Genomic DNA, 14,313 nt, shown 5'->3' with positions numbered 1-14,313 from the left:
GAAGCTATTTATTTTTAATTTAATCAAAATGCAAACCCATCTGAAATGAAATGTGATGTCTTGCTCAAAATTAATAATACATAAACCCCTTGTATTTATAGATTTGGGTATAGGGTCTTTAGAAAAATCATCTGGAAAGAACAAAACCAAAACAAGTACCAGCCTTTTAAAGTCACCTTTAAATAATCCCTCTTGGACATTGTTACATTGGTACTGTATGTCTAGCCACCTGCATCCTTAGAGCTACTTGTGAACAAGTTGGGGTTGCCCTTTGCCTTCAGGAGACAGAAAATGCTCCATGAGAGGCAAGTGGTGTTATAACCAGTGGCTGGCTTGAGGACCAAGAGGGAAACAGTAAGGAAGTAAGAGGAAGGGGAGGAGGAGGAGTTCCTCAGATTGTGGGGTTCAGGAGGTGCTGCAGGATAGAAAGGGTTAAGTACAGACATTTGCCTGTGAAGACTAACAAAAAGTGTTCAGTAAAGGCTAGTCACTACTGAGCAAGACCCCAGGTGAAGGAATAAGCAAGTCTAGAGAAAGCTCTTTTGTATTTATGACATTTTCCTAACAGGAGGAACTGATTTTATTTATTCTGTAAGGCTGCTAGTTTATTGAGAAGAGGGAGAGCAGTGACTATGTGAGGTCCTTTAAGTGTGAAAGAACACTCCATTCCCAATCTTCAGCCTACAAAGCAGGTCTTCCAGTACAGCCTCGTAGGCACTGAAAATCCTTTGACTAGAGACAAACTTCTAGATTTTTCTCCCTCTGTGGAGTAGAGGTGGATACAGTTTCCAAGCAGCAGAGGATGCTTGGTGATACATCTTAGCTGCCAGACTTAAGTAAGAGCTTTAAACAAAAATATAGTTTGCAAGAAAAGTGGAAATTTCATGCCAGTGGCATGAAATACAGCCTGATACCTTTTGCAGCAACATACTTGGAAGACAGCAACATGTCTTGGGCTGCTTTGCCCCTATGAGCAGGCCATCTTTCATTCTTTGTTCATGCAGCTGCTGCCACTCCTAAGATGTCAGAATATGCAGAAATGCATATTTTCTGGCTGAGGAAGCAGCTGCCTCAAACTCCACATAGGGCCATTTTGGCATTTCCGTAATAATAATGCTAGGTTCTTCAAGAAAACCTTACAGATCACTTTCTTAAACCCTGCTTTTCAAAGGAGGGAAGGCATGCAGCTCCAATCATTAGGAGTATTAAAAACTTCATAGAGCTTACAATAATCACTAAGGCTGGACAAGTAGTTACTTGCAGTGAGTAAAATTTCTTCTTTTACATTACACCTAAAAGTAAACTGTAGAACATGTAGTTGGACCTAGTTCTTGCCACATTGGGTGTATCTTGTTCCAAATGCTGGGAGCTGATGCATTTCAAGGTGAACATCTACATGTAAGGTTTTCAACTGGTATAAAACATGGCTGGATGGCTTCAGGCATTTTTCATTTTTTAGTTTTGCAGCATAATCCAAATAGTGAGATTTCTCTTTTAATAAAAACAATGAACGGCATTTCTGATACTCTTTAGAAGCCCTGTGCCTCCTGAGGTTACCTCCTGGTTACCTTTGAACTGCAGGTTCAAAGGCTTATATCATTTATTTGTATAAAGAAAGTGTTGCAAGAACAAGCTAACCCTCAGAAAACTGCGGTTACCTGGTAGATCCCGTGTTCTCTGTGTTGGATAGAATGATTTTATATTTCCCCTAAAGGTCAGAGCACATTACATACTCATGTTCTCACATTTCAGCAGAAAACTTAAATGGTATGTTTTGGGGGGCATATAAAATATTCCAATTCATCTTGGAGGAGGAGAGAAGATAAATGTTCTGAACCTGCCAACGTAATAATAATAAAAAAAAAAAAGTTGTTTAGCTCCTAGTCACTGTTTACAGTATATCGAACAGTAAAGGATTGGGTAGCAACAGAGCCTCAAAGTGAAAATGTAGCTGAGTGCAGTTGAGTTGGAAGAGCCTGTAGTGCCACGCAGATTTACAGACTACTTGTCATGGGTAGAAGAGCCCAGCAGATGTCGGCTTCTCTACCACTGTTCAGCAGGTGATAGGAAGCCCAGTAGGACCAGAAGGATGTCTGGGGAGGAACCTTTCTAACATTGTATTTAATCGCAGTGAGCCACGCAGATAAACTGAAGCCAAATTTGGAAGATTAGTTACAAAGATCCTGCACGTTTCTAGTGTGTTTTAAGGATAATTCCTTCTATAAATATGCATGCAATAGTTTCATTAAAATTTGCATTTTGAACCAAGTTGATTATCCTATTCAAATCTGGAACTACTTGGATCTTTTATTTAAATGCTTGTAATGGCGAGGAAACTTCGGTCTCGTAACTGCTTCAAACTGCAGTGGCTATGGTAGTTGGACCAACAGTACTTAGAAATACAATCACAATGTTTAAAAAAAAAAAGTGTATTTTCTAGTCCAAACTGAGAATTAAATATTTGCTGGTGATAATATTAGAAGCAGAAGGGACTTGGTGCCTGTGAGAGAATTCCACAGAACAAACTTGCCAGTATCAAAGGACAAGATGTTTATGCTAAAAAACCTCATCTATTTGACCCAATTTTTCTAATGTAACAATTGACACAAGACTCCTAATTCACATTTTCTTTAGTTTGAGTACAGGAACGCTGATTTCAGCGTACCTATTAGTGGCCTGAATTTCATGCATAAAATGGATGCATGCAGATACTTTGAACTTGAAAAATTTTTGTCCTGGTGTAGATTGTATAGAAGATTCTAAGCAAGTCACTTCAGTATTTTTTTTCTGTGTTTGCTAATGAGGATCATTCCTCATGCTTTTTTCAAGATCAAGATGGTTATTTTACTAGATCACAACTATACTTTGGCCAGTGAAAGCTGATTAAAAGGGCCTTACTTGAGTCTGAAAACCAGATGACAGTTATACATCAACATTTAAAATGGACTTGAAGCATTTGGAATTTAGTTACAGATGCTATTACCTGACTAAGATCATGGAATCGTAGAATGGTTTGGGCTGGAAGGGTCCTTAAAGATCATCTAGTTCCAACCCCCCCTACCGTTGCTCAAAGCCCCATCCAGCCTGGCTTTGAACACTTCCAGGGATGGGGCATCCACAACCTCTCTGGACAACCTGTTCCAGTGCCTCACCACCCTCACAGTGAAGAACTTCTTCCTTACATCTAGTTTAAATCTACCCTCTTTCAGTTTGAAACTGTTATCCCTTGTTCTATCACTACATGCCCTTGTAAAAAGTCCTTCTATGGCTTTCTTGTAGGCCCCCTTTAAGTACTGGAAGGCAGCTTGAAGTTCTCCCCAGAGCCTTCTTTTCTCCAGACTGAACAACCCTAACTATCTCAACTTTTCCTCATAGGACAGGGGTTCCAGCCCCTTGATAATCTCTGTGGCCCTCCTCTGGACTCACTCCAACAGGTCCATGTTCCTTTTGTGTTGGAGGCCCCCAGAGCTGGATGCAGTACTCCAGATGGGGTCTCACCAGAGCAGAGTAGAAGGGCAGAAACACCTCTGTCGACCTGCTGGTCACGCTTCTTTTGATGCAGCCCAGGATGCAGTTGGCTTTCTGGGCTGCAAATGCACATTGCTGGGTCATGTTGAGCTTCTTGTTAACCAACACCCCCAAGTCCTTCTCCACAGGGCTGCTCTCAATCCAGTCATTGCCCGGCCTGTATTTGTGCTTGGGATTGCCCTGTCCCATGTGCAGGACCTTGCACTTGGCCTTGTTGAACTTCGTGAGGCTCACACGGGTCCACTTCTCAAGCTTGTCAGGGTCCCTCTGGACGGCATCCCTTCCCTCCAGCCTGTCAACCACACCACACAGCTTTGTGTGGTTGGCAGACTTGCTGAGGTGCACTCAATCCTACTGTCCATGTCGCCGACAAAGATGTTAAACAGTGCCAGTCCCAATACTGACCCCTGAAGAATGCCACTCATCACTGCTTACGCTCGGACATCAAGCTGTTGACTGCAACTCTCTGAGTGTGACCACCCAGCCAATTCCTTATCTACCCAGTGGTCTATCCGTCACATCCACGTCTCTCCAATTCAGAGACAAGGTTGTCACATGGGACGGTGTCAAATGCTTTGCACAACTCCAGAGTTGCTCTTCCCTTATCCACCAATGCTGTAACCTTGTCATAGAAGGCCACGAAATTTTTCAGGCATGATTTGCCCTTAGTGAAGCCGTGTTGGCTGTCATCAATCACCTCCTTATTTTCGATGTACCCTAGCATAGCTTCTAGGAGGATCTGCTGTGTGATCTTGCCAGGCACAGAGGTGAGACTGACTGGCCTGTAGTTCCCCAGGTCTTCCTTTTTTCCGTTTTTAAAAGTGGGGGTTATGTTTCCCCTTTTCCAGTCAGTGGGAACTTCACTGGACTGCCACAGCTTCTCAAATATGATGAACAGTGGCTTAGCCACTTCATCCGCCAGTTCCCTCAGGACCTGCAGATGCATCTCATCAGGTCCCATGGACTTGTGCACCTTCAGGTTCCTTAGATAGTCTTGAACCTGGTCTTCTACAGTGGGCAGTTCTTCATTCTCCCAGTACCTGCCTTCACCTTCTGTGACTTGGGCAGTGTGGCTGGAGCACTTGTTGGTGAAGACTGAGGCAAAAAAGTCATTGAGTACCTCAGCCTTCTCCATGTCCTGGGATAACCAGGTCTCCCATTTCCTTCTGGAGAGGGCCTGCATTGTCCCTAGTCTTCCTTTAATTTCTTTAATCACCGACATACCTGTAGAAGCTTTTCTTGTGTCATGGTTTAACCCCAGCCAGAAACTAAGTACCATGCAGCTGCTCACTCACTTCCCCCCCACCCAGTGGAATGGGGGAGGGAATCGGAAAAAAAAAAAGTAAAACTTGTGGGTTGAGATAACAATGATTTAATGGAACAGAAAAGAAGAAACTAATAATGATAACACTAATAAAATGACAACAGTAATAAGATGGGAATATACAAATGATGCACAGTGCAATTGCTCACCACCCGCTGATTGATGCCCAGTTAGTCCCCGAGCGGTGATCCCCCCGCCCCCACTCCCCCCAGTTGATATACTAGATGTGACACCACATGGTATGGAATACCCCTTTGGCCACTTTGGGTCAGCTGCCCTGGCTGTGTCCCCTCCCAACTTCTTGTGCCCCTCCAGCCTTCTTGCTGGCTGGGCATCAGAAGCTGAAAAATCCTTGACTTTAGAGTAAACATTACTTAGCAACAACTGAAAACATCAGTGTGTTATCAACATTCTTCTACCAAATGCAAAAACATAGCACTGTACCAGCTACTAGGAAGACAATTAACTCTGTCCCAGCTGAAACCAGGACATCTTGTTGCCCTTGGTCTCCCTGGCGATTTAATTCTATCAGGGCTTTAACTTTCCTAACCTGATCCCTGGCTGCTCGGACAATTTCTCTGTATTCCTCCCAGGCTACCTGTCCTTGCTTCCACCCTCTGTAGGCTTCCTTTTCGTGTTTGAGTTTGTCCAGGAGCTCCTTGTTCATCCATGCAGGCCTCCTGGCATTTTTGCCTGACTTCCTCTTTGTTGGGATGCATCACTGCTGAGCTTGGAGGAGTTGACCCTTGAGTATTAACCAACTCTCTTCGGTCCTCTTGAATATTAACCAACTCTCCTCGGTCCCTCTTCCCTCCCAGGCTTTATCCCATGGTAGTCCACCAAGCAGATCCCTGAAGAGGCCAAAGTCTGCTCTCCTGAAGTCCAGGGTAGTGAGCTTGCTGTGAGCCCTCCTTGCTGCCCTAAGGATCTTGAAGTCCACCATTTCATGGTCACTGCAGCCAAGGCTGCCCTTGGGCTTCACATTCCCCACCAGCCCCTCCTAGTTGGTGAGAATGAGGTCCAGCATAGCACCTCTCCTCGTTGGCTCCTCTATCACTTGGAGAAGGAACCTCCTGGATTGCTTATGCCCCACTGTGTTGTCCCTCCAATATATACTGGGGTGGTTGAAGTCCCTCATGAGGACCAGGGCTTGTGAACTTGAGGATGCTCCTATCTGTCTATAGTGGGCCTCATCTGCTCGGTCTTCCTGGTCGGGTGGCCTGTAGCGGACCCCCACTATAATGTCACCTGTCCCTGCCCTCCCTTTAATCCTGACCCATAGGCTCAGCTCCTCATCCATCCCCAGGCAGACTCCACGCACTCCAGCTGGTCATTGACACAGAGGGCGACACCCCTTCCTTGCCTTCCCTGCCTGTCCTTCCTAAAGAGCCTGTATCCTTCCATTCCAACACTCCAGTCATAGGAGCCATCCTACCACATCTCTGTGATGCCGATAAGATCATAGCCCTACAGGTGTGCACATGTCTAACTCCTCTTGTTTATTCCCCATGCTATGTGCATTTGCACAGAGGCTTTTAAGTTGGGCCCCCAATGAAGCTGACTTACTGGCTGGAATTCCTTTGTGCTGCTCTTCAGGTGCTCTCCTGCCGACCTGTGATGCCTCTCCAGGCTCTGGGCATCTCTTGCTGGCGCTGGCATCAAACTGGTAGGAGTGGGATGGATTGAGGTTCCCCTTCCCTGACAACTTTAGTTTGAAGCCCTCTTCACCAGCTTGGCAAGCCTATGGCCGAAGATGCTGTTCCCCTTCTCTGACAGATGGACCCCGTCAGCCCCCAGTGGACCAGGTTTCTCGAAGTGAGTCCCATGGTCTAAGTAGCCAAACCCCTGGCTGTGGCACCAGTCCCGTAACTATTTGTTGATTTGCCGGATTCATCTGGCCCTTTCAAACCCCTTCCCTTTGAGAAGGAGGATTGAGGAGAAAATTACCTGCACTCCAGAGTCCCTTATGGCTGCTCCCAGGGCTCTGTAATCCTTCTTGATACTCCTCAGACTGCTTCTGGCTGTATCACTGGTGCCCAGGTGAAATGACAGCAGCGGATAATAGTCAGTGGGCTGTACAAGGCTTGGTAGTCTCTTGGTGACATGCCTGACACAAACCCCTGGTAAGCAGCACATCTCTCTAGACAGCGCGTCAGGTTGGCAGATGGGTGCCTCCGTACCTCTCAGAAGAGTTGCCTACTACTGTCACCCATTGCCTTTTCTTAGTTGCACTGGTTGTTACACGGGGAGCAGATCGGGCTGCCTTACTCAGCTCCAGCGTCTCTGTTGATGCGACAGGTCTTTCCTCTTCAGGAATAACTTTGTTGAAGTAATCACTGGAAAAGATTTGAAGTTTGTAAGTAGCTCTTCACAGTAAGTGAGTTACATTCGTATTTTAATAAATCATTTCATGCTGTTTTAGCAGAGACTATGATGCAGTCTTCATATATCACAAAGGTATATTACCTTGTTTCTTAGTAATGGGGTAATACAAGCACCATAGGAGTACTGTCGTTGAAATCAGTAAGGTCATGGTAGATTTATACAGGCATGTGGTAAACAAGGACAGAATTGAGAGATGTTATAATGAGGTTTTGCTATACTGACTGTTGGAAATTTGACCTTGTTATGCTTGGCAATATTTTTATCTGAGTATGGGAGAATTTTCTTCCCCCTACCCCCACTTCCGTTTGCAAAGTCGTTTCTGTGCTGCTTGTGTATGTTCATGCTATATAGGTGTGTGAAGTGTTTTGCCTCTGCTCTGTGCATCTGTGAATGTAAGTATAGAGGCAATTAAGGACTAAGAAAAAGGTGTTAGTTTTCATGATATCTCTTAAGTTAAGGTTTTCTTTAAATACTGCCTTTTTAAATGTTCTTAAATGTTCACATACTTGCTATCAACTCTTGGCAATATCACATGTATTTTAATGCCATTCCTAAAATAATGTCATGGTCTCCTGCTCGGAGAGAATTGTACTGGTCTAGTTTCTCCTTAGCTCTTCCATATAATTGTAATCTGGAGAAAGTGGTCAGCCTTTTTCCTCCTGTATCCCAGTCTGAATGTGGATATTAGCAGCTTCCTTGTTACACGGTGTTGGTTACAGTTAAGTTTTATTTGGGTTCAAAGTGTAACAGAAGTTCATATCACCTTTCTGCTTTTGTTTCTAATACTCTTCACTATCTGCCCTTACAAAAGCACAGTTAAGTCTTGTTATCAGAATTTGCAAATCATTCTTCTAATAGGAAACATATGCTAACAGATAAAAACCAAACTTCAGTATTTTTCAGGGCTTTTTGTGTTTACTTTGGGAGTTCTTTGTGTTTTCTTCTGAACAAGGTGGCAAGGCCTACTAACAGCTGGTTTTGTATTATACCTGTGTGCAAGCCAGTAATTGCCTGAGCACATCTCAGTGGAAGCAGCCACATCCCAGTTCAGGTCATCTTTATTAATGAATTTCCAGCTTTAACCTGTACCCAGCCATGTTTCAGTACAGAGCTTCATGAAGTTGCATCAGCAAGCTTTATGAGCCTTCTCTGAATACATGCCCTGTGTGGGTTTTTTGGCCTCGCAGTAGGATCGTGCATCAGATAGTTGCTTCAGTTTATCAGGGGTGGAGGTAAACCTCTAAAACTAGATCACTTTCATTTGAATTTTTTACCTGTGCAGAGGCAGTAGGTAAGATTTTACACCTGTTTGTTATGAATGCAGTACATTTATTTTAGCTAATACGCCTGGTGGATACCTAGAGTTAAACATACAGCTTACCTAAGTGGTGCTGTGCTTAATGTGCTCATCACATTGCCCAGTTCACCTTTGCTGGCCAGGCAGTCATCAGCTGAGGATGTGTTGAGCTGCCTCAGCTGATGAGCTGAAGATGAACTCTCTGGTACCATCTCAGTAGTTTCAGTTCTGTCCTAGTTTTTTTTTTTTTAGTTATTATTTATTTATTAATCTTGCATGGCTTTGGCTTATGTACTAGTAGAGTCAAGGTTGCATACCTGTTTCTCCCAAAACTGCACCCCGGGGCACAGATACCTAATGTCACAGGCATAGTGAGTTACAGGAAGAAATGCAAGTGATAAATAGCTATATAGTAGCAAGTCCCACATAGAAAACAACATAAAAGTTAGCCTTATTTTTAATGCATTTTCACATTTGCTGATGACTGTATTTAATTTCTTTTCCTTTTTGATCCGATAGAATAGTGAAACTGGGACACCGCAATGCAGTTTTGCTTCAACAACATGATCAAAATGTGAAGAACATTCTAAACTAGGGCTGAAATTGCAGTTGTAGAAAAACAATTAATTTTGCCACAATTAATTTTGCCTGTGTACCCAAAAATTTGGATTATAAAATGAAGAAAAAAATGACTGTTTAAAATGTTTTATTCCACCATTATGTATTGCCTTTACTTCTGATTTATCTAATTATCTTTCTGCTGTGTTCTTAGGAGATTCTTAAGAATGAGAATTATAGAGAAGAAATGAAACAGAAAATCCAAGATGTATCCGAAAAGGATAAGCTGCTTCAGGCCAAGGAATACAAGGAGGGACTTGTTGCTGAACCAGCTCACACACAGGTTAAAGGCCACGCATCTGCCCCTTACTATGGAAAGAAAGAGCCTTCGCAAGATCCAACCAGCACTGCAAATACCTTTCAGCCAGGCTCCTGGATGCCACCGGGCAGTGGTAGTAGTCATAATAAATAAACAATTGCAATGTGCAGATATTGCTAATGGATAAATATTTTAACAGACAGCATAAACAGCTGTTATATATGAGTGAGTGTGCAATAAAGTAATATTAAAGCAGTTTCATTTATTTTTGCCAAACTGTTCAGATAGGCTTAATCACAACAAACTACTCTAAAATTTGGGGTTTAGTGAAAAACAGGAGTGTTACTAAGTTTGGTTTTGACAGTTGCTGTTCGTCAGTTACTCTTGGACTCAGAGGTAGCAGGGTTTCTAGCTAACTTAATTTTCTTAAAGAATTCTAAATTGTTTTTTCCTTGAAGACTTTTATTTTTAAAATTGGTTTTGATGTAGTAAATTTTAGTTAATTAGTACACTTAAATTTTCCCAAACCTAGGCATCAGTTTAAGATAGTTCTTCAGAATGTTTGTAAATTCCCTTGGCAGTGCCAGTGTGCCACAGGCAAGTGGATGGAAAAGTTGGTTTCATTAGCAGGAATCACTATGACACTACAGTGACTATGCACTGTATTAATCTTAGAGACATTCTTGTAACTTAGATTTAAGAAAACAACGTATTTGAATGTTTGATTTGCAGCCAGCAGTAAGCACAGGATAAAATCCCGCTAAGTTGAACTACATACAACTACTATAATAGAGGTTAGAAGCACTTGGTAAAGCTGCTGGAAAATAACACAGGGGTTAAGACAAGGGACTGTCATTAATAAAAAAAAAATAAATGTATTAGTCATTATTGCCAGTGTATGCGGGGACTTCCCTAAATGACTGGATCTGTTTGGCCATAGTTTAGATACACAGAATGTGCAGATTATTTGCTTAGAGATGATGTTTGAGAACTTGCAAGTCAAAATAAAGACCACACAATTTTTTGAAAAAAGTATCAAATTTATTTATGCAGTGCCTCCTTCATCAGTTCTCCTCCATGTGTTTTAAGTTATGTAGGTATCAAAGGTGGAACACATACACACTTGACAACACTTGATACAAAAGGCAGAGACTTCATCCCCTGTATTTATAAAGTGACAAAATGTCATATTCTAATAATGCTTGCTTTGACCAACAAAATTGACAGGGGATAAACAATACTTCACATTTACTTTAAGTCATTTCAGTTGGACTCCGCACTTCTAATCCCCCTTAGTGTCAGCCAGCTCTATAGGTCTCCTCATTTGAACAATGGTATTATTTTAAGATATTAATTTTAAACATAATGAAGGACTAGTTGCTACAAAGCACAACTCTCTGCTGCTGTTCAGAAGCATGCTAAGTCTAAAAACTTAGTGACTGCCACAAGCCCTTTAGAACTAGACTATTAAGAAAAACTAGGCTTTAAAAAATTAATCCCCTCTATTAGGAAAACATGATTTGGAATTAAGATTAAATAATTTTGGCATATTTACAACACAAACCTCACTTGGACTTTTTCCTGTGTGGTAGCATTTTGCAACCTGGAAGGCAGCAGGCTTTCAAGAGCCATGAGAACAAAGATCCCACCTAAACTCACAAGGTCCTAAGCCAAACGTAGCCAGAAGGTTAGCAAGTAGGAAGAACTACTGTCACTAGCGTACCCACCCTCCTCCTGGACTCTCCCCCAGCTGCCTGCTATAGCTATAGCTCACAAAGACACAAAACAGTGGGCCACCTGGGCCTTTAGTCTCACCCCATTTATGGCTATTCTTTGAGGTGCAAGAAGTTTCTGAAGGCAGAAACAAGTTAGCTGCAGGTGTAGTGTTCAGGTGATCGTTAGGGCAAACCAAACAACATAGTAGCATATTTTGTAGAACACCAGTGGCCTCTCAAGACAAATGAAGGTAGCATGAACAAGCCATCAGTTTCCTAGAGTTTGGGCTGAATTTAAAGACTCTTGATGGCTGGTAGTGCAGGAGACAGGAAAAGCTAAGGTAGGTTCTCTTTGCAGACAAGCCCCACCACCAAAGACACTACAGCAGCCCCTATGGGCACCGCAGGGCCATAGGCAGTGTCCTTAAAGGAGACCGGTAAGTTATGCTGCCTAGTTCTGAAACTAGCATCTCTCTACAGCTCTGCTGAAGGTACACCAAAACTTGCCTTTCTGTAATCCAGTTTACCATTCACATTTTCCCCATAATTTTAAGACCATTTTAAGACACTTGTTAAGTCACAGCTCAGCTAAGGAAAAAAAATAATCCCACCCAACAGATTAATTTTTTTAATTTAACATGCTAATTTAGAAAAGCAACCTGCACTAGAGCACACGTAGTAGATTAAATGACTGTAACAAGTGTCACTTGGGCAGACTAAGATAAATCATCTCAGCAGAAAAAATACGTTGAAGGTATTGTTCCATACTTCAAGAAATAACAGGATCAAGTATCGAAGGACAGTTAAAGCACAAAAGGTACAAGTGTTTCATACAAAAAAATGGATTCTTTGCATGAGGAAGGCCTTTTTTGGCCCATTTAATCCTTCTTTGTTCGTTTGGCCTTTGCAATATTCTCTTGGCGTTTGTGTTTCTTCTTTTGCTCTCGCTCCCTGGCCTCAATCATTTTTGCAAGCTTCCATGAAAGGACTGCACTAATTACAAACAACGGTGTGAGCGCCAAGATCACTGTAGTAAGAAAGCCGTATGGGTCCTTTGCAGCCCACTCCACGATGTATTCAGCCCAAGCCTTAAAATCGAACATCTTTTCTGCTTTTCTATTGGGAAAACCCTGCGGAACAATAAAAAAAATAATTTCAGGGTATTCGGAAAAACAAAAGCACACATACACAGCAATTACCGTTTTAATCTCTCACGATTAAAGAGCAAGCTCGTTTTTGCTAGAAGTTCAAAGTAGCGCATAGCATGTGAAAGCGTAATACAAAGCGTTGACCCTACCGTGAAGCACAGTGTTTACAAAATGATTAGGCTTTTCGTCCAACAGAGCTTCAGATACCACCACGAAAAAAATTGCTACACGGAAAAAAAGTGAAGTCTGTGCTGCTTTGGAAGAAAAGGAAAAAGAGCCCCGTTGGTTTATTTATCCCTCGGTAGGTTTTATTAGGGAGGCGAGGGAGCGTACCGCTTTGAACACTCAACTAGCAACGCTCGGCGGCCCAGAAACGACGTAAAAACCGTGTCGGCAGCGACCACGACGGCGCCCGTCTGCGTCGGCCCCCGCAGACGCGCACGCAGGCCGAGGCCGCCAGACCGCCGGGGCCGCCCGCGGGCCCGCAGCAGAGCCCCTCGGAGCCCGGGCGGCCGCCGCCGCCCCGACACCGCCCTCCCTCCCTCTCTCCGGCCGGCGCAGACGTTGCGCTGCCCGCCCCGTAACGGCCGCCCGCGCGCCCCGCCCCGCCCCCTCCCAGCGGCCGCGCTGCGGAGAGCGCCGCGACGCCCTCACCTGCGGCGGCGGCGGAGGGGGGCGGCCAGCGCAGCTCCGGGCACCCCCCGGGCCTCTCGAGCGACGGAAGGGTGGCGCCGAGGGCCCTGCGGGGAGAACACACAGGCCGTGAGGGAAGGCGCCCGGCGCCGCCCAGCCCCGGCAGCGCTCGCCTCAGGCAGCGCCGCTCGGCCGCGGGCGGCGGGGAGGCACCGCCGGGGCGCGGGAGCCGTGCCGTGCCGTGCCGTGCCGCCTCCCTTCCCTTCCCGCCCCGCCGCCCCACGGTACCGACCTGGAGGACGCCGACCTGCCGAGCGGAAACAGGAAGGAGGCGGCGGCTCCGCCCTACCGGCCGGCCGGAAATGGAGTCCGCCCGCCCAACCCACCGCCTTCGCGGCCGCCCTCCCCGCCCCCAGGCGTCACTCCGGGGGCGGGGCAGCGGCCCCGCCCTGCCACGCCCCCCGGGTGGGCTCCGCCACGCCACGCCCGGAGGGCGGTCGCCGGTGGCCCTCGGCGCTGCTGCGGCGCTGGGGCTTTCGGCAGGGGTTTAGGAGAGGGCCCGTAGCCAGGAAGAAAAGGGCTCCCGGGGAGCCCCGCGGGCCCTTCGCGCTGCGGCGGCTGGCGGCAGGACGCAGCCCGTTGCCCGTGACCGCCTGGCGCTGGTCGGTGACCCGGCCGGGCCGGCGCGAGGTGGGCGGCCGGCGGCCCGCGCGGACGGTGGTGCCACTGGCGCGCGGTGCCTCCGTCTTCCCGCCCGTGACTGTGCTGCGGCACGGAGCCAGACCGCAAGCGGCTGTCGCCGGTAGCTTGGCCGGGCACCGCACGTCTCTGCTGCACGCCCTGGGAGGCCCTGACCCGCTCCGCGGGTCCCGGCGTGGTCTCAGTGACTGTTGAAGCCCTTAATATTCCCACACGGAAAATTCAGGGTTTGAGATTCTGCTTTACGTGTGTCGCACCAGGCCTTCCCTTCTCCCTTTCTACGCACGTGTGCACGCGCTCGCTGATGTGAATAAAAAACTCATCAGGTTTCCGAAGCACGGTTAAGGATAGGTTAGGGTATTAGCTTAGTACATGAGAAGATCTTGCAATCACTTCAGTTGTATCGCTCAGTTCAGGAGTTCCCTTCTCTGTAGCCTAACAGCAAGTGCCGGCCATAAGGGCATTCTGCTTTCGTACGCCTTTTCTTTCTGTGAATATTTATATTATTCAAAGGGCAGCAAACAGGCAAATAAGAAATACATTTTGTCAATGAAAGAGTCATTGACAAGAGTTCTGACTAATCTAAAATGCTTTAGACTGAGCATGTTGAATGCAATTTTGTGCTGTGTGCAGACTCTCATTATTTGTGCATTCTTACTAAAAACCTGTCTGTAGTGTTCAGGCTCTTGTGATATCTCTTGAAAATA

General features: G+C 45.5%; 2 protein-coding genes across 7 annotated transcripts in view; one reads left to right on the top strand and one right to left on the bottom strand.

The window, feature by feature from the left end:
* Window positions 1–9,666, top strand: part of NDUFAF2 (NADH:ubiquinone oxidoreductase complex assembly factor 2) — a 67,284-nt gene extending 57,618 nt beyond the window's left edge. For both annotated transcript variants that reach the window (XM_030005771.2, XM_030005770.2), the window contains one exon: window positions 9,307–9,666. In XM_030005771.2, the coding sequence (XP_029861631.1) occupies window positions 9,307–9,564 (258 nt within the window). In that variant the 3' untranslated portion in view covers window positions 9,565–9,666. The remainder of the gene's footprint in view (window positions 1–9,306) is intronic.
* A 764-nt stretch (window positions 9,667–10,430) lies between these two features.
* On the bottom strand, window positions 10,431–13,277 carry SMIM15 (small integral membrane protein 15). 5 transcript variants are annotated; one of them, XM_030005774.2, is made up of 3 exons: window positions 13,200–13,277; window positions 12,929–13,014; window positions 10,431–12,262 (listed from the first exon to the last, which is right to left on the bottom strand). In XM_030005774.2, the coding sequence occupies exon 3, from the start codon at window positions 12,227–12,229 to the stop codon at window positions 12,005–12,007; it is 225 nt and encodes a 74-aa protein (XP_029861634.1). In that variant the 5' UTR covers window positions 12,230–12,262; window positions 12,929–13,014; window positions 13,200–13,277; the 3' UTR covers window positions 10,431–12,004. The 5 variants fall into 5 exon arrangements, with proteins under 5 accessions (XP_029861634.1, XP_029861633.1, XP_029861635.1 ...); XM_030005773.2 differs by having other exon boundaries at window positions 10,431–12,256; XM_030005775.2 differs by lacking the exon at window positions 12,929–13,014 and having other exon boundaries at window positions 10,431–12,256; window positions 13,200–13,255.
* Between the last annotated feature and the right edge of the window lie 1,036 nt (window positions 13,278–14,313).

This window comes from Aquila chrysaetos, chromosome Z (assembly GCF_900496995.4).
Source record: "Aquila chrysaetos chrysaetos chromosome Z, bAquChr1.4, whole genome shotgun sequence".
NCBI lineage: Eukaryota > Metazoa > Chordata > Aves > Accipitriformes > Accipitridae > Aquila > Aquila chrysaetos.
The sequence above is the reverse complement of the archived record's forward strand: the minus strand, read 5'-3'. Positions and strand labels throughout refer to the sequence as shown.